Source organism: Octopus sinensis, linkage group LG5 (genome assembly GCF_006345805.1).
Source record: "Octopus sinensis linkage group LG5, ASM634580v1, whole genome shotgun sequence".
Taxonomy (NCBI): domain Eukaryota; kingdom Metazoa; phylum Mollusca; class Cephalopoda; order Octopoda; family Octopodidae; genus Octopus; species Octopus sinensis.
Window position 1 is genome coordinate 23,660,424 of NC_043001.1, and position 26,046 is coordinate 23,686,469.

The window sequence follows — 26,046 nt, forward strand, 5'->3', positions numbered from 1 at the left end:
TATATATATGTGTGTATATATATATATGACGGGCTTCTTTCAGTTTCCGTCTATGAAATCCACTCACAAGGCTTTGGTCGGGATCGAGGCGATAGTAGTTTATGAAATTTGTTTTGGGATCTTAACTTTAGATAATGCACTGGAATAAATACCAGTTATTACACTGGATTGCTGTTTAGTATAGTGTTTCTGTATTGATTGAAAAGAAAATTGAGATACATTTTAAAACTTGTTCAATACTACAGCAAAGGAAGAATTATATGGATGCAAAATCTGTTTTGTATTCTCACAGATAAAAAAGGGTTGGAAATATAAATATTTTTTTGGTGGGAGAAGAATGGTATTTGAAAAACACTGATTCATATCGGGGGGGGGGGAAAAAAAATGAAAATAAAGATAATGAAATACAAAAAGTTCCCCCAAACATTTATTCATAAGTTAATAAGTTAGTAAACAACAATACAACAGTTAAGATAAATATTATATAACTTATAGTCTCTGAGATACACATCTGCTAACAACTGTTTAGTTTATTGAATAGAGATTCATTTGTTGTTTCATCTCACTGATATCTGCCAATCCAAATTTATCTCCTTGAGCTTTCATGAGATTAAACATTTCTTCCAACTGGTGTCGTTGAATAGCTCTCTCTTCTTCTAGCTCTTTCTCAGAAAGTTGTATATTTTTCAAAGTGAGGCGTTGTTTCGCTTTCTTCACTTCACTTGGAATGTGTTGACAAAATTGCATTGGGTCTATATCTGAATTGGTTTGAGGATTTTGGGTTTCTTCACAGCCTGAAAATAAAATAAAATAAAATCCTTTTAAGTATACACAAAAACAAATAAATAGTTGTTAGAGAGTTGGATAGACTTCTGTGCAATATTTGCTTTGACTCCTTGCACTCGAGTTCAAATAAAACCGAGGTCAACTTTGCCTTCCATCTATTCAAGGTCACTAAAAAATTATCAACAAGGGTGGTAGATTACAGAACTGTAAGATTGTTTGAATACTTTGTGGTATTTGTTCTGGTCCTCAGCATTTTGAGTTCAAATCCTGCCATGGCTTACTTGGGTGGTGGGGTTAATCTGTCATTTGATTTAACTCCTCCACTTGGTACCTTGGGTGCTTCTAGCAGAATCCACTTTTTAAAAGCACTCAAGCGAGGTGTCTCTAGTTTGTTCTTTCTGTCCACTTATCTCAAATGCCTTGTAAAAAGATTAAAAGAAAAAAACAAAACAAAACAAAACAAAAACAAAATAATTTAGGTAGCAACCTCACCAATTAGGTGGTCCATTAATGAACTTTTTCTTATGTAAAATACAAACACCGGAGTTCAAGATTTGTGAATTTTTTGTCTGCCTCTAAAGCGAAGGCTGCAACATTTTAGTTTAACCCTTTTGTTACTGTATTTATTTTGAGATGCTCTGTGTTTCTTTCAATTATTTTAAATATAACAAAGAATTTAGTAAAACAACTTAGTTATCATTAAGCTAGTGTTTGGAACATAAATTGTGACTAAGGCTTGGTGGAATATTTTAATTCAAAACCTATGAAAACAAGACATTTTACCACAGAGCCGGTTTTGGCCGGGTTAGTAACAAAAGGGTTAAGAGACGTTTATTTTAGGGAAAGGGAAATAGAAATAGCTCTATCCAAAAAGTGAACTTTGATTGTTGGGGTGATTACTTCCAATATATGATGTATACATCAGTTTTTATTAACATTAAAACTTATAGTAATGAAGACAAAGTTCAACTGTCAGTGAACCAAATCCATGACCCAGTTTTCAGTGTTGTTTGAAGACATTGCATTTCTGTTATGTCATTAACCCCTCTCAGACCTGGGTCCCTATGTCTAACTTTACCTTCAACCTGGGCTCCCGAGCAAAAAGGCACATATACAACTCGAGTGTAATGATTGCAGGCAAACTAATGGACAGAATTGTCTGCATCTTTTTGGCATCCGTGCTAGTGGAGTGCTAAGAGTACCATATGAGTGAGATGATTGCCAGAGCAACAAGCTGGCCTCCGTGCCGGTGGCACATTAAAAACACCATTTGAGTGTGATTGTTACCTGTGTCGTCTTACTGGCACTTGTGCTGGTGGCACGTGAAAAAAAAACATGCAAGAGAGGTTGTAGCCGGTGCCACTGGACTGGCTCCTGTGCAGGTGGCACATAAAAAACACCATTTGAGCGTGGCCGTTGCCAGTACCGCCTGACTGGCCCTTGTGCCGGTGGCATGTAAAAGCACCCACTACACTCTCAGAGTGGTTGGCGTTAGGAAGGGCATCCAGCTGTAGAAACTCTGCCGGATCAGATTGGAGTCTGGTGCAGCCATCTGCTTCGCCAGACCTCAGTCAAATTATCCAACCCATGCTAGCATGGAAAGTGGATGTTAAATGATGATGATGATGTTCATTACCACTTTACTGGGAATTCAGCAGAGATGACTTTTAGCCTCTTCCTACTACATGAGGATACAACATGGCAGGGTAAATACACTCTTGGTAAAATTATGAATATTACAATTCTGTTTTTTCTTTTATCAATTTGGATATGAAATCACAAATAAACTTTCTTGGTGTGTTCAGTTTTTAAACATCATATAGAAATGGAACACAAACTTAAATAAAGTTATTTAACTCCAGGTAATGCTAGCTGGAGCTGACCTTATGATCAAAGCTTTTTTAGTGAGATGAAGCAACAAATGAATCTTTATTTCAGCTACTGACCATCCTGCCTTCTTTAGAGATATGTACAGCATACGTCAGCTAAAGTGTCCTATCCTTATAGAAAATGTCAGGGAATGATTTATGTAAAATTTGGTTGTTATTTCTAGGAGGTTGAAAGGTCACATAGTAGATACTTTGACAAAGACAGGGGCATAGAACTATTTAACTTGAAAAATACCTTACTCATAAGCTTATAAGACATTCTGGAAACTAATATATTTGCATTATTGAGATAAAACATTTGATACTTATTCTATCAGTCTCTTTTGCTGAACTGCTAAGTTATGGGTATATAAACACACCAGCACTGGTTGTCAAGTGGTGGTGGGGGACAAACAGATACAAAGAAAGAAACACATAATATAAATACATACATACATATATATATCATCATCATCACCCTTTATGTTCATCTTCCATGTTAGCATGGGTGGGACAGTTTCACAAGAGCCAGCCAGGTAGAAGTCTGCACCAGACTTCTGTGCCTATTTTGGCAGGATTTTTACAGCTGGATGCCCTTCCTAGCACCAACCACTCAGCAGAATGGGTTTAATGCTTTTTACATTCCAGCCTTCATCAGGTGTCTTGGAAATTTCGAACCTGGGTTCTCATTCCTAAGGTATTTTTCAATGTTGTTGTTGTTGTTATCATTATTATTATGATTAATAATAATAACAATAATAATAACATCGAAAAATATCTTAGGAATGAGAACCCAGGTTCGAAATTTCCCCGAGACACCTGATGAAGGCTGGAGGGTATACCAGCTGAAATGCTGTGTTAACAACAAACAAGATGAGGACAAATATCTGTTAAATGTAAATAATGTACATAATTCCTCATCTCTTAAATAAACAACAGTTTTGGCAAGGTTTTTACAGCTGGATGCCTTTCTGAACACCAACCACGTTACAGTGTAGATTGAGTGCTTTTAAGTGGCACCTGCACTGACAGGGTCACCAAGTACTTGCAAGACAAAAAAAAAAAAACTTTCAAGAGGGGAGGAGGCATTGGAGAAGGTGATCTTGTGTTGTATGATGAAAAAGTTATAGAGACAGATACAGGTGTCTTGCTGTAGAGGAAAGAGATCAGGAATGGCTGGAAAGATATCAGGAATGAAGACAGAAACAGGTGTGCTACCGCAAAGGAAATACATGGTTACTCAACCTGAGGGAAGTGTAGGAGGAAGAGAGAGTGAGAGACACCAGGATAGAGATGGTGGCAAAAAGCTGAGCATACTCACAAGGAACAGTGATCAGAATAAAAAAAAAAAAAAATAATAATAATGAAATTATTGTATACAGTGCTCAGGTGCACCACAACTTGTCAAAAGTGTGTATAAAGTATATGCAGTAATATACAAATGTCTGGAAAGCGAACAGTGTATGAGTCAGATACATGCTTGTGTGTGTATGGAGGGGAGAAAATCAGGTGTAGTGTTGGCGAATCTCAGGAAGCATGGAAGTTTTGAAGGATGCAGTGCTCCGACAATTAACAACTGATGCCGGCAGTTTGTTCCATGCTTCAGCAACTCTCAGCGTGAGAAAATGTTTCCGAAAGTCATGGGAGCTGTGCTGTTTTCTGACTTTGTAAATATGTCCATGGGTGTTAGACAGGTGGAGTTTGGTCGAGTAAAAGAAGAGAGATATAGATGGTGGTATGTTATGGATATTCGAACCTTCAGGTTCGAATGCCATAAGTGGTAGGATATTTGCGATGGAAATGTGATTAAAGAGTGTGAGTGAGTAAGTGGCAAAAGATCTTGGTGTATATAGAGTCGGTGAACTACTGGATAGCAATGATACAAAGGAACAGAGCCGTGAGGACAGGATTGGGGAGTGAGAGCTAGGGATAGTGTATCATCATCATCATCATTTAACGTCTGCTTTCCATGCTAGCATGGGTTGGATGGTTCAACTGGGGTCTGGGAGGCCAGAAGGCTGCACCAGGCCCAGTCTGATCTGGCAGTGTTTCTATGGCTGGATGCCCTTCCTAACGCCAACCACTCCGTGAGTGTAGTGGGTGCTTTTTATGTGTATGAAGGAGGAAATTTGAGAAACAGAAGAGATATGGCAATGTAGATTGGTTTGTTGGGGTAGGGAGGGGAAAAGTTTTCTTGTTATGTGTAGGTGGAAAGACAAAGGTCAGGGGCTAACAGATAGCAATAGTACAGTGAGATGGGGCATGTGGCTAAGTGGAGAGCAATGATACAGTGGCACAGGGCCAAGAGGACAGAAGTGGAAGGTAAACATACTGTATGAAGTGGAAATGTGAGGAAGAGAAGATGTAGAGATGTAGTTTGGCTTGTTGTTGTAGAGTGTGTGAGAAGTCTTATTGTTAAGTATGGGTGGTACACGCAACGCTTCTAGAACTCAGTTTCACTGACGTGGGCAGTCTTCTCAAGAACTTCATATCGCCAGACATCTCGGTCCGTTGTCATTTCCTCTGTGAGGCCAACTTCCTGAGATCGGTCCTTACCACTCCATCCCACTTCCACGGGTACCATATATATATATATGCACATACATACACACACATATATGTACATACACACACACATATGTACATACACACACACACACATGTACATACACACACACATGTACATACACACACACATGTACATACACACACACACATATATATATATATATATACATACTTCATCATCATCATCGTTTAATGTCTATTTTCCATGCTAGCATGGGTTGGATGGTTCGACTGGGGTCTGGGAAGCCAGGAGGCTGCACAAGACTCCAGTCTGATCTGGCAGTGTTTCTACAGCTGGATGCCTTTTCTAACGCCAACCACTCCATGAGTGTAGTGGGTGCTTTTTACGTGCCACTGGCACAGGGGCCAGAGACATACATACATATACATACATACACACACACACACACACACATATATATATATATATATATATATCTGTAAATATAATATGTGACAATTATTCGGTAGCCATGATAAAACTCCAAGTTTTGGATGTCGGGGCAGAAACCCAAGCTGCCATCTCTTCAGTTATCCAGTCATCGGAAAAAATGCTATGAAAAATGACCATTATACAAAGGGAAAATACTGTGTGATTGACTGTTATGAAGATAAAAGAGCTATTTGAATGACTGCTAAGTGAGGAGAGGGAGTAAAAATGTTCATAGTATTCGCGTAAGCGCGCATGTCCACACCTACACATGTGCGCCCGCACACCCACATACATACGCCTTTAAGTATATACTCATCCACCCTCACTTGAAACACACACATGCTCACCCATACATTCGCCAAAAATATATACATACATACTTGCACACACACGCACACAAAAAAGTTTCATGCACACGTCTATACACACACATGCCCAAGAAAAAACGGCTAAAGGTACAATACAGAAAAATGTGTAAAAACGTGTAAAAAAATAAGCAATAAGAGTAAAACACGTCTATATACACACATATTCGTATGCACGCACGCACACACTTCTATATACGCGCATACCCGCACACACACACGCGCACAAAAAAGGTTCATACACATGTCTATATATGCACATGCTCAAGAAAAAACAGGGCTAAAGGCAAAATACAGAAAAATGTGTAAAAAATAAGCAATAAGAGAAAAATGTCTATATACGCGCATACACGCATGCATGCCCACACACACGTCTATATACGCACATACATGCACACATCCAGATGCGTGCAAAAAAAATTCCATATACACATCTATATATGCACAGGGAAAATGCAGGGTGAAAGGTAGAATATAGAAAAAATATGTGTAAAAAATATATGAGCAATAAACTTATAAAACAATATCTCTATAAATATGTAAAAAAATATATAAATATATAAGAAATATAAGTAAAAAGTATTGAGAGATAAAAAGCTTGTATGTGGACACAATATAGAAAGCAAGTCCTTTCTGTCATCTCGGGGGAACCAAAAATGTAACAAATATTTAGCCATGTGTGGACATGATCTGAAAACTTCAGTTCTTGAATTTAGACATGTGGCGGGGTCTAAGCTGCTTTACCAGATGAGCCATCTTTCCATATCAGAAAGTCTGCACTTTCCACTGCCATTGGTGTAGGGCTTACACTTGGCTAAGATCTTCCAATGGATGTTGTAACTGACACCTATATCTTTTAAGGACCATATATGACTAGATAATTTGGTTGTTTTCCTTTTATCCCAGTGCCTGAAGTTCAAGGTGCCTGGCCTTGAAATTACCCTCTGTAAGACCCACGTATTTCTTCATCGAAACCGTGTCCTTAGTGGATATAGAGTCCACAGTGGCTTCATAAATGATGGTCTTAGACATGCAAGCTCCATTTAGTGGGCACAAATTTGTATCCCTGCATGAGCAGCTGGTTTCATAATTTGGTTTTTGTGTGTTGTGTGCAATTATATTTTTAAAATTAGTAGTTGAGCTGAAACAGAGCTTTCTGTAACTGTGGTTGACTGGAAAATGTCTATCTATCAGTGCTAAGAAATACTTGCCTATATTGAAGGTCACTTTGGGTGAGTAGGGGTGTGTGAACCAGATAGTTTTCCTATTCCTATGTTTCCTCTTCTTTGTTACTGGACTGGTGGCAGGTGTATAGATTATTTCCTTGCTAAATCCACTATCTTTTAGAGCCTTATTATATACTGGGGCAATGCTATTAAAAGTGTCCCTAGCGGAAGAGAGGCTTGAGTAACCTAATTTTGCAATATTAGGAGGTCACAGGAATTCATTCAACGAAAAGAAAAAATCCCAATGATTCTTGGATTGGTGGGGGGACGACTCCTCCACTCATTTTTTCCAAACCAAAATAAGGGATTTGCAGCATATTAGGAGGTCAGGGTACTTGATCAAATGTTTTTTTTTACTTAGTGAAATTCGTGTGGGTGTTAATATAGAAATTGACCATAATGTTGTTATTTAGCCTCAGAATCAACCCTGATACTGCAAACCTATCATCAAAGACATTCCAGCCTTCAGCAAATCATTTTTTTAGGGATAATCTAGGATATTACATACAATGGGCATGTGATTTAGGTAGGGGGATACTTTGGCTGCTATTTTTAGTGTGTTGAGTGACTAGGTAGAGGCTCTTTCATTGGTTCGACTGCATAATGAGATTTTTTTACACATATATGTAATATGTATATATATATATATATATATCATCATCAGAAGTTAGAGATTAAGTTAAAAGCTGAGAGTTTCATGTATTGGCACTTAACAAACACGAATTTGTCCATTGTCGCTCTGTAACTTCTGACGAAATAACTTCTAAAATACAAAGTTTTGTCAAAAATGTTAAGAGTAAACCCTGTTCTATGTGACACATTCTACCAGTATTGGAAGTTTGAAAGTGTTTAGTTAAAAAAAATTAATTAAATAATTTGTACGTCTAATTGAATAGCTCCGAAATGGATGAAGGGGAAAGTCAACTTCGGCAGAATTTGAACTCAAAATGTAAAGACAGATGAAATACTGCTTCTAAAATACAAAATTTTGTCAAAAACATTAAGAATAAACCCTGTTCTATGCAACATATTCTACCAGTATCAGAAGTTTGAAAGTGTTTAATTAAAAAAATATTGATTAAATAATCTTGACCTCAGCGAAATTTGAACTCAAAACATAAAGACAGACAAAATACCACTAAGCATTTTGCCCAGCGAGCTAACGTTTCTGCCAGTTCGCAACCTTAGAATGTAAAAATTCATTTTAGAAATATATTCTTTACTCTTATTGCTTAAGTGTTACTTCTTACTTCATGACATTAAATTTCGTACCATTTTACCTCATAACTGTTTTTCTACTAATTTTTGTTCAATGCAACAAATGAATCTGAATTCCTCATGCATTTTCCTATCATTTAAGCCTAAGAAAAGTACATTTTCAATTTAAAATTTAAAATATTTATGTCAATTGAAGATGAATGTCTGCCTTACTACTCACTTGAGGTCTGACATATTTTGATGTAATTTTTTTTCTACTGAACCAAATCTCAAACAATTTATGCCAAAGTGTAGCTGAGGAGATGTCCTCTTTAAAATTATCAACAGTTTGCAATTTAGTTGAGAACTGAATTAGTGGTGAAGCTTGGAAACTGCTGTGATTGATGGAATGGAGGACTTGAGAATATATTCAACCAAGGTAGTGGTTGAATATACGATATATGATATAGTTGGAATTTACAGAAAAACAAACGACGAAGACAGGTTTATAAACAACAAATAGGTGTATTAGTTTAACGCTTGGACAAGTGAGAAAATCTTTTATGTTTCGAGCCTATGCTCTTCAACAGAAAGGAACATGAGGAAATAAACAGAGAGAGAATAAAACACCAGAAAAAGAATAAAAAGAGAATAAATATACACGTATATATATACACATACATACATATATATAAATATATATATACATATATATAAATACATATATACATACATACATATATATACCGGAGTAAACACATAAATGTGAAACAAGGTGGAAAAAAGAGTACTCAAATACCAGTGGTAGAGTAATATGCTTTATTTAAAGCAGCAGAAAATTCAACAAAATCTGTTACTCTGAGTTTCTCGTTGCCGTTCATCAATACATACACATACATACATATATATATATATATATATATATATATATATATATATATATATATATATATACACACGAAACTAACTGGCTTCTGTGCTGGTGGCATTTAAGAGGCACCATTCACACATGATTGTTATCAGCGTCGCCTTGCTGGCACTTGTGCTGGTGGCATGTGAAAAAACATTTGAGCAAGGTCGTTGCCAGTGCCACTGGTCTGGCTTCTGTGCAGGTGGCACGTAAAATATACCATTTGAGTGTGGCAATTGCCAGTACCGCCTGACTGGCCCTTGTGCCGGTAGCATGTAGGAGCACCCACTACACTCTCGGAGAGGTTGGCGTTAGGAAGGGCATTCAGCTGTAGAAACACATACATATATACATACATACAAATATACACACATATGTACATACACACACACGTACATGTACACACACTCACGTACATATACACATACATGTACATACACACATGTACATACACACACATGTACACACCTACATATGTATGTACACACATGTATGTATGTAGGTATGTATATATGTATGCATGCATGCATGCATGTATGTATGCAATGAGCGTCTTTCAGTTTCTGTCTATCAAATCCACTCACAAGGCTTTGGTTGGCACAAGGCTGTAGTAGAAGACACTTGCCCAAGAAGAATATTATTATAAAGTCAGTAAAGAGTTAATAAATAACTTGTGACTAAACTGTGCAGCTTATCATGTCTTACATTTGATGAATGGAGATGATGTAGTTCCATTAGAAGCCTTTACAGCAGTGATCTGCAAACAAAGATTAATCTATTGTTTTCTTAGGATAAGAATGACATGTCTCAACAGATCAGATTAAAGAATAAGTTCAATATGTTAGTGCAGCAGTTACAAATAAAAGGGATAATCTAAATAAGAAAGGACTGACCTTGGGCCTTGTTTAGTCTTTGTTACTAGAGAAATTAGATATAAATTGAAAACAGAAACATGAAAAGTGTGGAGAGGATAAATATATATTCAATCAAGAAAACAAAACGATATGAAAATATATTTAGTGCTTTATCAATGAAAGTAAAAAGTATAATAAAAAATAATGACAAAAAACCCCATACAGTTTAGAAAAGCATTCAGAAAAAGCTATTCCTTGATATAAGGAATCATTCACAGGTTTTCTATAAGTCTATGGCTTTTAATAATAATAATAATAATAATAATAATGAAATTATTGTATACAGTGCTCAGGTGCACCACAACTTGTCAAAAAGTGCATATAAAGTATATGCAGTAATGTACAAATGCCTGGAAAACGAACAGTATATGAGTCAGATACATGGTTGCGTGTTTATGGAGGGGGGAAAATCAGGTGTAGTGTTGGCGAATCTCAGGAAGCATGGAAGTTTTGAAGGATGCAGTGCTCTGACAACTAACAACTGATTCCCTTGGTTGCACGTCGCTGAACGGCTTCCAGACGATTAATATCCTGGGCAAGATAGGGGTTCCAGACCAGTGATGCAAATTCCAGGTGAGGTCGTACCATAGCTATATAAAGCTGCACATAGATAGCCGGAGAGCGGCTCACAAAGGACTTGGTGAGGGATGCCAAGCGGCCCTCAGCCTTCTTGGCAATTTTAGCGAGGTGTTTTGTCCAACGCAAATCGCTGTCGACAATAATGCCCAGGTCACGTTTACAAGAAGACTTTTTGAGATTAGTGCTGTGGAGGGAGTAAGTAGACGCTGGGTTTTTCCTCCCAAAATGCATGGGATCGTGCTATTGTTTCACAGACATCTTAGTGTTCTCCACTTCCCCACCCTCCACAAAAATAAAGAAATAAAAAGTCATTTGATTGACAAGCTTCATGTAATTCCCTAATATGTACCAACCTCTGGACCTCACACATGCTCGCTTTCTTTCTTACCAGTCTGCTTTTCTGCACTTACTAACCATAATCGCTGCATTTCAGGACAGGCTGCTTTTATACCATTTCCACTCAGGCTTTCCCCATCTCACTTGTCCCTTACTCTCTCTCCAAACATGTTAATCTTCTAAAATTCTCCTTCTGCTCATATTTTGCCTTCAGTTGTTCAAAAGGAAAATCAACTACATCAATTCCAGGCCATAGGTACAGCATCCTCCTTCAAGCCTGTTCTGTCTGGCACTCCATTGGTTATGCCACCAAAGGTTCCAGTTTAATGTAACAGCTTGACTGAAATTAATGTAGTTCTCATGGAGATCCAGTGTGACACAAGATGTGACAAGGACTGGCCCTTTGAAATACAGATACAACTCATTTTTGCCAAATGAGTAGACTGGGGTAATGTGAAATAATTTGTCTTGCTCAAGAATACATTCAAAGTACTGCCAGGAATCGAAGCCACAACCTTACGACAATGGGCTGAATACCACTAAGCCACGTGCCTTTAAGTCAAATCATTAAAAACAAAACAAAACACTGGCCCTGCCTACCGTTTTTCTTTTTTGCTACCATAACAATGACTTCTTGGCTATGCCCACCTAAACCAATGCTGTAGTTTTTGTCTTTTATTAACTAGTGCTTCTTATTTCCTCAGATGCTACACTAATCACTTTGTAAAATCTACTATGCTCAATTAGTAATATTTTTGTTACCAAATTTTCCATCAAACCTTTTCATCTTGTAAGCTATTCACATCAATCATCATCATCATCGTTTAACGTCTGTTTTCCATCTAAAAGAATACACAATATCTCTGGGCATTGCCTCACCGTCTCTGAGAGGAACTCCCCACACAAATAAAATTAACAAAAACTAATGAATTTTTAAAAAAGAAATTGAAAATTTTATGCTATTGAGGGTGTTGATGAGCAATTTATATTATTTCCCCATATGTTATACTAATCAATCTGTAAAATCTACTGTACTCAATTTGTAAAATTTTTGTTACCAAATTTTTCATCTTACTTTTCATCAATATCAATCTTGTACTATATTCATATCAAACATCATCATCTAATGTTCATTTTCCATGCTGGCATGGGTTGGACAGTTGTCACAAGCTGGCAAACTAGAGGGTTGCACAAGGCACCAATTACCTGTTTTGGCATGATTTCTATGGTTGGACGCCCTTCCTAACACCAACCACTTTATAGAATGTAATGGGTATTTTTCATATATGGTACCAGCTTGTAAACAATCTAGAAGAATATACAATATCTCTTGACATTACTTCTCAGAAAGGAAAAAAAAATAGGCGCAGGAGTGGCTGTGTGGTAAGTAGCTTGCTTACGAACCACATGATTCCAGATTCAGTCCCATTGTGTGGCACCTTGGGCAAGTGTCTTCTACTATAGCTTCAGGCCAACCAAGGCCTTGTGAGTGGATTTGGTAGATGGAAACTGAAAGAAGCCTGTCATATATATGTATTTATATGTGTGTGCGTGTGTTTGTCCCCCAACATCGCTTGACAACCGATGCTGGTGTGTTTACGTCCCCGTAACTTAGTGGTTCGGCAAAAGAGCCCGATGGAATAAGTACTAGGCTTATAAAGAATAAGTCCTGGAGCCGATTTCTTCGACTAAAGGCAATGCACCAGTATGGCCACAGTCAAATGACTGAAACAAGTAAAAGAGTAAAAACAAAAACTAATGAATCATAGAAAAGAAAGTGAAATTTTTTTTATGCAAGTGAACGAACTATAGTCACAAAAGCTTAAAGAAATTTTTTTTCTTTGTTTCATTATTTAGTCTCAGGAAGACAAACATTGTACATTGTCTTTGCAGATCTTTTCAAACTGATGGATGTACTAACTGTTCAGTTTAAGGTTTTGCTAATTGATACCTGTAGAGTAAATGCAGATGGAAAGAACATTCCAGTATTACTATCCAGTAGGGGAAATTTTTAGCAGAGTGTTTGAGGGTGAAGCACCTGGGATGGTGAGAGGAGAGTGCAGTGGAGTGTGAGTGGGTAATACAACTTACAAGTTCAAAGAAGCAGAAACTATTGTAGTTTCTATTGTAAGGCGGTGAGCTGGCAGAATCATTAGCACGCCAGGCAAAATGCTTAGTGGGATTTTGTCTGCCGCTATGTTCTGAGTTCAAATTCCGCTCTGGTCGACTTTACCTTTCATCCTTTCGGGGTCGATAAATTAAATACCAGTTATGCACTGGGGTCAATGTAATCAACTTAATCCGTTTGTCTGTCCTTGTTTGTCCCCTTGTGGGCAATACAGAAATAATAAACTATTGCGCGTCACCATACAAGCACCTGTGCTGGTGGCACATGAAAAAACATTCGAGTGAGGTTGTTGCTAGTGCCGCTGGACTGGCTCCTGTGCAGGTGGCACATAAAAAGCACCATTTGAGCGTGGCACGTAAAAGCACTCACTATACTCTCAGAGTGGTTGGCATTAGGAAGGGCATCCGGGTGTAGAAACTCTGCCAGATCAGATTGGAGTCTGGTGCAGCCATCTGGTTCACCAGACCTCAGTCAAATCATCCAACCCATGCTAGCATGGAAAGCGGACGTTAAACGATGATGATGATGTAGTGGTGTTAGAAGAAATAAAGTGAAGGCACAACATATTATTATGATTATAGTTGTAGTGGTGGTGGCAGTGTTGTTTAGCCTCTGATTAACCCTGGTTTAGCAAATCTGTAATCAAAGGCAATGCACCTTTGACTATCCTCATGTTTCATACATTAAAAACTAGTGTTCTGTAAGTCTTTCCTATTTGGAAATGATAAACTGTGATTTGAAGTAACTTAGCTGGATAGAGGCTCCACCACTGATTAACAGTGTTGTCAGTCAATCAGTCAGTTTGGTAATTTTAGAGGATCAGCCTTGAGTGCTTGTCCTAATGTAGGTTACACCTTGTAAAGAATTAGTAACTGATCACAACTGAAGTATTTTCTAGCTCCAATTGTCAAAAGGTCAATAATTTAAATGTTAAATTTCAACATTCATTTTTGTATATAGTCAAAAGTTTATCTTTTAACTAAAAGTAGGAGCTAGTATTTGTCATTTCAGTCACATAATGGCCAAAATGGGTGTGATAGCCAGGTTCTGAATTTGGCATTTTTATTTTTATAGGATTAGCCAAGAACAGTGGTTCTCAACCATTTTTCTCTTAGGGACCCCTTTGATACCTATTTTACTCAGGTGGACCCTCTTAGCAATTTGATGTTTAAAAAACCCTATTATATTATTAAGAATTGTATAAAAATAGCTAAAATATTTTGTGTATTGTAAAATAACAAAATATAACCAATTAACTTCATTTTAACAACAAAATGTTATTTGGACCCCACCTGGCCACATGGACCTCAGTTGAGAACCATTGGTCTAGAAGGGGCTGTACCTATGTCCTTTGTAGGCTTTCCAAGACTAGCAAGGTTGAAGTGCTTAATGTTATAAACATTAGACCATGCAGGTGAGCATTCAAGCCAAACAAGCTTCATACTCATCAGGAAACGAGACAGACTAATCAGCATCATCATCATTAAGTGTCCATTGTCCATGCTGGCATAGGTTGGATGGTTTTCCAGGGCTGGCAAGCTGCACCAGACTCCAATCTGTTGTGACATGGTTTCTACGGCTGGATGCCCTTCCTAATGCTAACCACTCCGAGAGTGTGATGGGTGCTTTTATGTGCATTTGTGTGACATTGATATCTGTCATAACTGTGATTTTATTTAGCTTGTTGGGTCTTCTTCTCAAGCAAGACACAATGCCAAAGGTCTTGGTCATTGCCTTTGTGAGGCCCAACACTCAAAAGGAGCTTTTCATGTGCCACTGGCATGAGCAACTTTTCCTTTGTGAGGCCCAAAGTTTGAAGATCATGTTTCATCACCTCGTCCCATGTCTTCCTGGCTCTACCTCTACCACAGGTTCCTTCCACAGAGATTGGCACTTCTTTACACAGCTGTCCTCATCCATAAGCATCAAATAACCATACCAGCACAGTTGTCTCTCTTGCACAACACATCTGATGCCTCTTATGCCCAACTTTTCTCTCAAGATGCTTACACTGTCAAACATGCACACTGATATTGCACATCCAGTTGAAGCATACTGGCTTCATTTTTTTAAGCCTATGCATGTCCTCAGCTGTCACAGCCCAGGTTTCCCTGCTGTGTAGCATAGCTGTTCACACACAGGCATCATATAATCTGCCTTTCACTCTAAGGGAGAGGCCCTTTGTTGTCAGCAGAGGTAGGAGCTCTCGGAACTTTGCCCAGCCTAATCTTATTCTCAGAGCTATGCTCTTAGAGCATCCATCTCTGCTACTAACTTGGTCACCTAGATAATGGAAGCTATCTACTACCTCTAGCTTACTCCACTGGCATTAGATGCGGACACATTTCTCTCCTATGACATCACTATTTTCTCTCACACACTGTTTTGCAGTCTGAAACATTTCAAGTCTTTGGTCCTCACATCACTGAACATAGGCAAACTTCTTTTCTGCTTCTTCCTTGACTAGATATATCCATATGATATGCCACAAACTGTGTGAACTTGGCATAGCTGGAAAACTTGGAGAGTGGTTACATGACTTTCAGAAAGACAGAAGTCAAGCAGTAGTGGCCAATAGAGCCACCTCAATGAAAACACAAATAGTGAGCGGTGTTCCACAGGGCACTGTCTTGGGACCACTGCTTTCAATAGTGGCCTCTCAGATATGGCCTCAACTGCCTTGCTAGCTACACAGATGATATGAAAGTCTTGCAGAAAATACAAAGCCCCAGTGATATTGCACAACTGCAGCAGGAGTTGGACTCAATTTAGAGATGGGCTCAGGATAATAATATGCAGTTTAATGCTGAATATTTCCAAGCCATGCACTACAAGTGTCCAAAACTGAATATGAAACTTACAGGGTACATTGGTCTACAGTAAATTTCAATCCCAGAGCATAAATCAATGAGGGACCTGGGTATCGACCTTAGTGATGATACCTCTTTCCAAGTGCACATTACCAGGATGGCGACAAAGTACAGGCTGGCTGGATCCCGAGAACATTCAGAACCAGAGATAAGGAAACCATGATGGTCCTATAAAGGACATTCATCCTCAGCCACCTGGATTAGTGCTCCCAGCTATGGTCACCCAACAGTGTAAAATTAACAGCAGACCTTGAAGTAATCCAGCGAAGATCATCTCTTTGCAACTGCTCAGCTACTGGGAAAGGCTGAAACAGCTAAGACTCTACGTCCTGGAGCGAAGGTGAGTGAGGTATGCAGTATACACATACACATATATATGCATGTATATATTATAATTTCATTCACAACTAAGATGTATTATAAATCACTCCAAGTATTTTTAACTGAAGGGATTTGAATTTAGAATGTAAAGGTTTATAACTTCTCTAACAATTCTGGCAAACTGTCACTTGGTTGTATTATCAATTTTAATATTGTAAATTGCTTTTTTAGTTTTATAAGTGAGGAGGGTGCAGACAAATGCAGTTGATGGTTACCTTGAACATCAACAGGAGGAAATTCCTGAGACTTGCAATGAGGGAAGATGGATTGGGATGTGTTTACTGTAGAATCTGGGAAGTCTAGTTGTAAAGTTGTCTTTCCAATTCATCATCATCGTTTTATCGCCCATGCTTGCATGGCTTAGACAGAATTTGTCGAGGGCGGCTTATCTATGTACGGCCAGATGCTCTTGCTGCCGTTAACTCACGCCTGTTTTCAAGCAAAGTAATTTTTTCCTTATGTCCAGAAGAATGGAAGCAAAAGAAATCACTTGCATAACGGTGACACTTGTTTACAACTATCAAGACACAGAGTCAGTAACACACATACATACGACAAGCCTCTTTCAGTTTCCGCCAACCAGATCAACTCACAAGGCTTTGGTCGGCCCGGGGACATAGAAGAAGACGCTTGCCCACGGTAACATGTGGTTGAGATGCAAACTTCCTACCTCACAGCCACACCAGCACCTTTTAATCATTTTATAGGTATGATTTGTTCGACTCCATTTTAAGACAAAAAAAAAAACACAAACCTGTGACTAAGCATGGAATTAACGAGGAAATACACTTTCTCGCCATCACTATAGACAATGCTTGCCAGGTTTCTTCTCTGGGATCTAACTAATTCTATCTTTATGAATTCCTCTGAGAAAGCTTTATTGTTTTCGATAGAATCTATCTTATTCCAAGCGCTTCGTATCTTTCTTTTTGCCATAAAATCGATTAGGAAAAAAAAATAAAGAGAAACTATGCTATATTATAATATTTTTCTGTAACAAAGCAGAAACGAACACAGTAAAACAATATTTACTATGCGAAATGATGTTCGCATGAAATAATTTCCTTGTAAATAACAATACGTAGTTACCTTAACAAGACGAGACAAATTTAGACATAGTATTGTTAATGTAAAGTTAGAAATAGAATACTAATTTGAGAATATTGTAAGCATTCAATTAGAACAATGGGTTCAGGCTGTTTCTTTTCTTTTTTATCAATTTATCGACATAATATTTTTAGTTCGTGATTTTTGTATTAACTATTGATATTTCTGCAAGGCTAAGTGACTAAAATATACAGCAGTTATATGAAATTCTGTTGTCATTAACACCAGCTAATTATCCATATTTATTGATGCCATAATGCACAGAAATGTTTTTTTTTACATCCGTATATATAAATATATATATATATAACGATATATATTATAAATAAAACGATAAAATACGTATTCCACATCCAACCTAAAAAAAAATTAATTAAAATGGCATTATTGAAAACCATGAAAACGTGTATTTAAAAAGGTTCGACGAAATTTCTATCCGCAAAGGGTGTAAGACAGGGCGATCCTATTCCCCCTAAGCTATTTCCAAACTACTTAAAAGTATTTTTAAGACTACGTTAGAAAATGGGAAATCAAAATCTACAGTGAATTTCTCACGCATCTTCGATTCACAGACATGATTCCCGTGTCAGGAGATCCGACACAACTCACCACCATATGTCACAGGCCCCACGCAAATGCTTTATAAGAGTGCTATGTCGCTTTTGTCACGTATACTGGGTGCTTAAAGTTGATCCAAAAGTGGAACATTTCTGAGATCCAATATACTTCAAGTTGAATTGAATGACAGCAGCAAATAGGTAAACACTTAGTTTTTTGTCGGATGCTAATGAATAGATTTTCCATTTTATTTCTTTATTTTGATGTATTAACCCTGATATATAATAATTGGGATTATTATATAACGGGGTTAATACACCATAAGGTTTGCTGAATGAATCAGATTATTACTGGTATATTTACCAAAAACACCATAATGTTAGCCATCGTCGTTAAATAATATCGGAATTTTATTTCATTTACAGAAGTAGGAAGGAATGGTAGATTTATTGAAAATTTAGATAATTCAATAATTACAAATATAACACGTATATATATATATATATATATATATATATATATATATATATATATAGCTATGAAACATATACTACAAAACCACATTAAAATACTAACAAGGAAAAAGAAAAGAGAAAACAAAGAGGAAGACAGAAAGAAAAAGGCCATCAGTTCACACTTTAGTGCTTCTCCGATCGCACACTACAAGGTTCAGCGGAACCTACTGAAGCAAGCCAAAAACCTCGTGGTATTTACCACAGGTGACGCCGAGGCTAAGGCGTTGGAACAGGCAAGTACCCTCACCTGCATCACCTGACACCTCGGTAAGGCGAGCCGCAGACCACAAGAACTTTGCCATTAGCTGTCCAGCCCCTCCAAACGCCTCAAAAAGGTTCACTGATAAGTCATAATACTTAAGGATTTTATTCCGTTTAGTTACGGATGCGGTGACCCTTACATTTTCAGCAGCATCTAGGATGTGTGTGTGTGTGTGAGAGAGAGAGAGAGAGAGAGAGAGCAAAGGAGTCACATCGAGGCATCTACCTCTTACCCAGAAGAAAATGTGGCGGAGCGTAAGGCATGCGTGTGCAAAAGGCAGACTCCTTCTAAATGTTTTCGAGATAACTCAGAGGACCCATAGCATTGGGTGGATTGCAAGGCTGAGGCGCTGGAACAACCAAGCACTATCCAGGATACCACCTTATAATATCGCGTATAGTTTCTACTTTAAACATTAAACGAAAAGTTAACATTCAAGTACAAACAACACATTTAATTTATAAAGACACATTTTCAACGTTAGACCACAGAAACAAATTCATATGATATTAGGGTTGAATAAAAGGAGAAAATGTTCAATTTGTGCATCACAGATGCCGAAGTAACAATGTTATATAGAAATGAATACGTAATATATCATTTAAGGCTTGGTTCACCCTTTCAAATTCGCCAATATAATTTATTGTGTCTAAGCCTCTAAATGTTTCAAACATGTCACTTAGCAGATAAATATTGAACTTTTGGTAAAATAATAAAGTGAAAACCTATGATACAATTCGATTACCCCCTGTAATGGATAACATACAAGGCATTCAATATGCAGTTGGATTTATAAAAATAATTAATATTCTACAAAATAGCCAGGTCCCCCTTTGTTACATATACTACGGCTCTGCATTAGCTTAATTCAACGAAGAATGAACATAAAAAAAAACCTCTAAGAAACTGTTAGATGAAGTTCCGGAGCTTTTCGGTTTGAACGGCAGTTTTTAACATAATTTCTAGGTAACTTAAACACTTTTAAACTTCGTATACTGGTAGAATGTGTTTATAAAACATCTTTTTCTCTTGGCTTTATTGAGAAAATTCTATAGTTTGTAAGATATTTGTTGTTTTTTACTTCAATTTCTGCAATTTCAACCAATCAGTGACGTCTATTGAGTTAAAAAGCATCCTGTGCCGTATGAATATGTCCCTCGTTTAAGAAACAGATTGGGTTTATTTACATTTGTGAAGAAAAAAAGATACCCTTCCCCCACCCCTAACCAACCCTAACCCTAAAAGAGATTGAAATGCAATAAGATCGATACTAGGGTCATAATTATGGGTGACAATTTCATATGACACCGCAAGAAAAAACTGCCGTTCAAACCGAAAAGATCCGAAGTTCCTGATATAAAAGTTGAGAAACCATCCCTTCAAGTGGTAAAGCAGTTACATTTACATTGGGTAACTTAATAACGTGACCAGGGAAATAAAGAAATGAAACAGTGAATTGCCATGGGCTGAGAAGCCTTCAAGAAGTTTTAAAATCAAAATGCTCCTGAGCTTTAAAAGACGAGTTTAGCAAAGTGCTGCGAGCCAACAATTTCTAACTAATAAATGTAGAAACATGGAACCCGACAGAAGACTTAACAAGCAAGCCAAGACACTTCAATCATGTACAACACATTAAGCTTGGCATGATGTGGACAGCTATAAATCATCGAAACAGAATCCCCCTGCTCCACCAAAATAAAACTGATATCGTCTAATTGATAAAATCGTTAAAATGGGAGTTGGTTTGGACATGTCCGGAGGATGAATGACAAGTGGACGGAAAAGCTGACAGACCGGATTTGGAGAGACAGCGAGAGAAATGGAGGGCGACAACAACGAATAAGATAAATTGGATCGATTTGACAAACACTGCAGATTGATTACCTCAAACAGAAAGTAATACAAAAAGTAAAGTACAAAGCCTTTACTTAGCAGTGGCTGATTCAATTGGTAGTAAAGATATATTTATGAAGTGTTCTGTACTCATGAAAAAGAATGGACCCACGCTAGTCATTAAGAAAGTGAAAGTAAAACAATTTTGAAATTGAAATAAAATGTTATTCACTTCGGTATAATTCTATTGTTGTTTAAAATGTTTTATATTTTGCCATACATTCAGAGTTTTGATGTTGCTTATTCATTTTGAATTATATAAACGTAGATTGATACTCTCTTTTACTTGTTTCAGTCATTTGACTGCGGCCATGCTGGAGCACCGCCTTTAATCGAGCAACTCAACCCCGGGACTTATTCATTGTAAGCCCAGTACTTATTCTATCGGTCTCTTTTGCCGAACCGCTAAGTGACGGGGACATAAACACACCAGCATCGGTTGTCAAGCAATGCTAGGGTGACAAACACAAACATATATATATACATATATACGACGGGCTTCTTTCAGTTTCCATCTACCAAATCCACTCATAAGGCTTTGGTCGGTCCGAGGCTATAGTAGAAGACACTTGCCCAAGGTGCCACGCAGTGGGACTGAACCCGGAACCATGTGGTTGGTAAACAAGCTACTTACCACACAGCCACTCCTGAGTATGATGGGAGTACAAATAAGTATGATTGAATCCCATCTAGATGAGTTTCTTTGGAGCAAAAATTAAGAGAAAATAGGGGTTGAATGTTTTCAGAACATTCTAAAACAGCTTTCGGAATGGTTTACTTTTGCATAACATTTTATTTCAATTTCAAAATAGGTTTTATTTTCACTTAATGACTTTAGCGCGGGTCCACTTTTCTTTATTAGTATCGTATCTTTCAACACCCAAAGGCCACATAAATTCTGCCAGATACATTAACAGCATGTTGGTAATCATTCTTGTAATGGTTCCGGATCCTATCTTCGTTATTTGTCGCATACTTTTCATGCGACTTCTAGTTGTTCTCCTCACTGGGTCAATGTTTAACTGCGGTTAAACAATGCGGTATGTTGCTCATTTGCGAGAGTATACAGTGGTAAGAAGCTTGCTTCTCAACTGCATGGTTCTAGGTTCAGTCCCACTGCATGTCACCTTCGGCAAGTGTCTTCTACTATAGCCTCGGGTCGACCAAAGCTTTGTGAGTGGATTTGGGAGACGGAAACTGAAAGAATCCTGTTTGTGTGTGTGTGTGCTTTTGTGTCTGTATTTGTCCCTTCACTGCTTGATAACCGATGTTGGTGTTTACAGCCTTGAAATCTAGCGGTTCGGCAAAAGAGAGCGATAGATTAAGTACCAGGATTTTAAAAAAATAAGTATTAGAGTCGATTCATTCGATTACAAATTCTTCAAGGCCGCAGTCTAATGAGTGAAACAAGTAAAAGATAAAAGATATTTCTTACATTTATCCTTAAATTAAATAGTAAAAAAAAAAAAAAAAAAAAAATCAAAGTTGCTGCACCCCTTGTTGCGCCTCAATAAAATTCCATGCCCAGACAATTTCCATCAGCCCAAACTCCGACTGCTCACGTACCATATTACCAAAGTGACACTTCTTGCAAAGTATAGTATAGGAGCACTCCGTCGGTTACGACGACGAGGGTCCCAGCTGATACGATCAACGGAACAGCTTGCTCGTGGAATTAACGTGCAAGTGACTGAGCAATCCACAGACACGAGTACCCTTAACGTAGTTCTCAAGGAGATTCAGCGTGACACAGAGTGTGAAAAGGCTAACCCTTTGAAATACAGGTACAACTCATTTTTGTCAGCTGAGTGGACTGGAGCAACGTGAAATAAAGTGTCTTGCTCAAGGACACAACGCATCGCCGGGAATCGAACTCACGACCTTACAATCGTCAGTCGAATGCCCTAACCACTAAGCCATGCGCCTTCACTACTTCTTGCAAAAGATTCTGCTATCTCAACAATGACTCCCGACACATCAAGTTGCGTATCGAGATTCGCAGGATCCACTATGAGCTAATTTCACAAGGTGCCCATTTCTAGTCCGACCACTGTCGTCTGGAGTCAGTTCATACCGATTCATCAGAAACTGATGAGTAGCCGTATCCTTTCCAATGAGTGAAGTAAGTTTAGTACTTGAGGAAATTTGAGTTGGGGATTTAGAGAAAAGTTCTCTCTCTGAGCCTCACTTCTTTCCTAATAACAGCAACTGGTAGAACGGTGCAGAAGCCAAAACTGGCGAGCTGGCTGCGGGCCATCTGAAGTGGGTTGTTTAAGGTTCGTAGGGCGCTCATTTTGCAAAGCTTTGGCTGGGCATGGAATCAGTAAAAAGTATCAGTGGAGGAAACAAGTTCCGTCACTGAAGTTATAGAGAAAGCGATTAAACGTTTACTTTAACACCCGGCCACGAAAAAAGAAAAAAAAAAGTGTAGTAGGTGTAAAAAAAATGTGTATAAAACGAATATGAAAACAAAAAATTGCACTAACGAATCGGGGGTGGTTGGGTGAGAAGAGGACTTTCAGAAAATTCACACGATCCGATTTTTTCCCTCATAACTTTTAGGAAAATGGATATCTTTTAATGAAATTTTATATAAATACCTTTCAAACGGTATAGATTACGATTATAAAGAAATTTGTGGGGATAATTCTTTTCAGAGTTGGCGCATTTTTTTATACTGTAAAACATTCAACATAGCTCTTCTAACCCCCCCAACGGTGATGTGCTATAAACAATAGTTAAATAGCTCTTAACTTTTTTCTATAGTGAAACCATATTCAACACCGTATTAATGAAACTGTTTCTCTCACCATGATACATAGGATCTTTTAAAAAACCTTTTTTATTACTCAAACGAAAAATATATGAATCTAGACATTTCTTTTTCAAAGTTTTTTCCCCACCAAAATAATTTATAAATTTCTTTTTTTTCGAAAGTCCTCTTCTCACTTGCGAAAAAAAAAAAAATCCCCACAAATTTCTTTAATAATCGTAATCTATGCCGTTTGAAAGGTATTTATATAAAATTTCATTAAAAGATATCCATTTTTCTAAAAGTTACGAAGGAAAAAATCGGATCTTGTGAATTTTCCGAAAGTTTTCTTCCCAACACACCCAATTCGTTAGCGCAAATTTTTGTTTTCATACTAGTTTAATACACGTTTTTTTTTTGTGGTCGGAAAGCTACTAGAGTGGCTTTGGACACAAAAAGGCGGCGTGTTGTTGCTGCAATGGATGCAAGTCGGGGCTCAATCAATCCCGGCTGAATCAACTGGGTCCAATGTGGAAAAACTCGAAACATCCTGCGACCCCATGAACATCGCAGACGATGTTTCCCAGAGCATCCGAAAAATATATCTCGCAACATAGAGATTTTGCATGGACACCTTCAACTTCGCCTGTAATTTTAGGTGCAGTAAAGAAGTGTAATTATTGTTCTTGATTGCAGGACATGGCTGTTCTCACTCATAAACATAAATCATCGATTGAAGTTACTCGAGGAGCTTCTACGTGGTCGTTCGCTAGAAACAGCAGCTAAATCTTCTTTCAAACAAGCATCTACTGTCCGTTTTATAACGAAATATGGGGATAATGATGGTAGTATAGGAGCAAAAAACGGAATAAATGCTTCTCTTCCACTTCCGTCAGTGCATGCATTAAATAAAAGGCGGTATAGTAGAGTGCGAGAAAATAGTTTTAAAATAACATAGACACTTACATAGATAATCTTTCATGTTTGGAAAATAGGTAGAGGTATTTTCACTTTCACTATTGAAGGTGGTGGGAGCGAAACACGAATAAGTCCCGCGAGTTGATTGAATCAAAAGCAGCAAAATCAGTCATAGAGAATTTCGTTCGTTAAAAAAATTAGTGCCGTGTTTTATTAGAGTTCCCTCCTAATAAATAAATAAAAGCTTATCTTATGTAAATTACAATATGATAGAAACTACAAGCTGTTGGTTGAAGTTTAGAAGTTGGCGGCTCGAATGAAACGAATAACATTTCATATAAAAACCCATTTGAACTTAGTAATTGTATGAGATGTAACAGCTGCACTTTTGTTTGGTGTTTCTAATAGAGCAATACGGAAGTGTGTGCGTATATACACTGAGCAACAATTATCCCTTCACCGTCTTTGTTTTCCGTATAACTTTGGTAAAAGACGAATATTTTTTAATGAAATTCCCCAGAGATATGTTTTAGATAATATAGATCATGTTGGAAAAAAAAACTGTAACAAAAACAAAACAAAAAATGTTTTGGAGGAGCTTTGGATAATCTCTCCTTCATCCACACTTTCGTTCCTCAACTTTTATACATACAACCAGCGCTGGTTTGTTTATATAACCGTAAATTAGAGGTTCGGCAAATAGAATCGATAAACAGGTAGTAGATTTACTGGAGGGGTTCAATTTTTCCAGCTAAACCAGACATGGGTAGCCTTTTTCGAGAAGCGGGCCGCATGGGACATGGTTCATCATCAAACAGGATACAGGTTGCACACAAGTGAACTAAACCCTTCCTTCAAGGCAGTGCCACTTACTTGCATGATCGCAGTCCAGCGAATGGAACAAGTAATTGCGACACATACACATCACTCGGTGTATGCGAGCGAATGTAAATATCAAAGATAGAAACGCAAAGAGCGCTGATGAATTTTTTGTTCAATAAAAAGGAGAAAAACCAAAATGAGCGTTGATCATAATGATTGATAGAATGGCAAATATTAACTTACTTACATGTTTCCTTGCAATTCTTTGAGTCATCGTTACCATTTGTATTATTTGGTGGGTTATCCTGCACGTTAACCTTTCCTTGTGTCCCATCATTATTACTGGAATCTTTTTTAATGTTTTTGTTTTCCGTATTCGCTGTTGCAGTCGGGTTGTTTCTTTTCCTGGTCTTCCTGTTACCCAAGAACCATATTCTCTTAATATTTCGAATAGTGTACATAGCAGATATTACCATTATGACTATTGTGGCTAAAATCGACAAACAAATTATGTAAATATTTCCGTATGGACCGTTTTCAGCCTCACTGACTCCGCTTTTAGACTCCATAATATTTCTTGAATTGCAATAATTTGAAAAAAAAAAAATGAAATGTAAATAAAAATATTCTTCTTCTCCCAAAGTCAGTCCACGATTCA

General features: G+C 37.6%; 1 protein-coding gene across 3 annotated transcripts; it reads right to left on the minus strand.

Annotated features, from left to right (window-relative positions):
* Positions 1-400: 400 nt before the first annotated feature.
* On the minus strand, positions 401-25,990 carry LOC115212060 (matrix-remodeling-associated protein 7). 3 transcript variants are annotated; one of them, XM_036503237.1, is made up of 3 exons: positions 25,636-25,990; positions 10,247-10,271; positions 657-794 (listed from the first exon to the last, which is right to left on the minus strand). In XM_036503237.1, the coding sequence occupies exons 1-3, from the start codon at positions 25,955-25,957 to the stop codon at positions 788-790; spliced, it is 354 nt and encodes a 117-aa protein (XP_036359130.1). In that variant the 5' UTR covers positions 25,958-25,990; the 3' UTR covers positions 657-787. The 3 variants fall into 3 exon arrangements, with proteins under 3 accessions (XP_036359131.1, XP_029636728.1, XP_036359130.1); XM_036503238.1 differs by lacking the exons at positions 10,247-10,271; positions 25,636-25,990 and adding an exon at positions 17,316-17,428 and having other exon boundaries at positions 401-794; XM_029780868.2 differs by lacking the exon at positions 10,247-10,271 and having other exon boundaries at positions 406-794.
* Between the last annotated feature and the right edge of the window lie 56 nt (positions 25,991-26,046).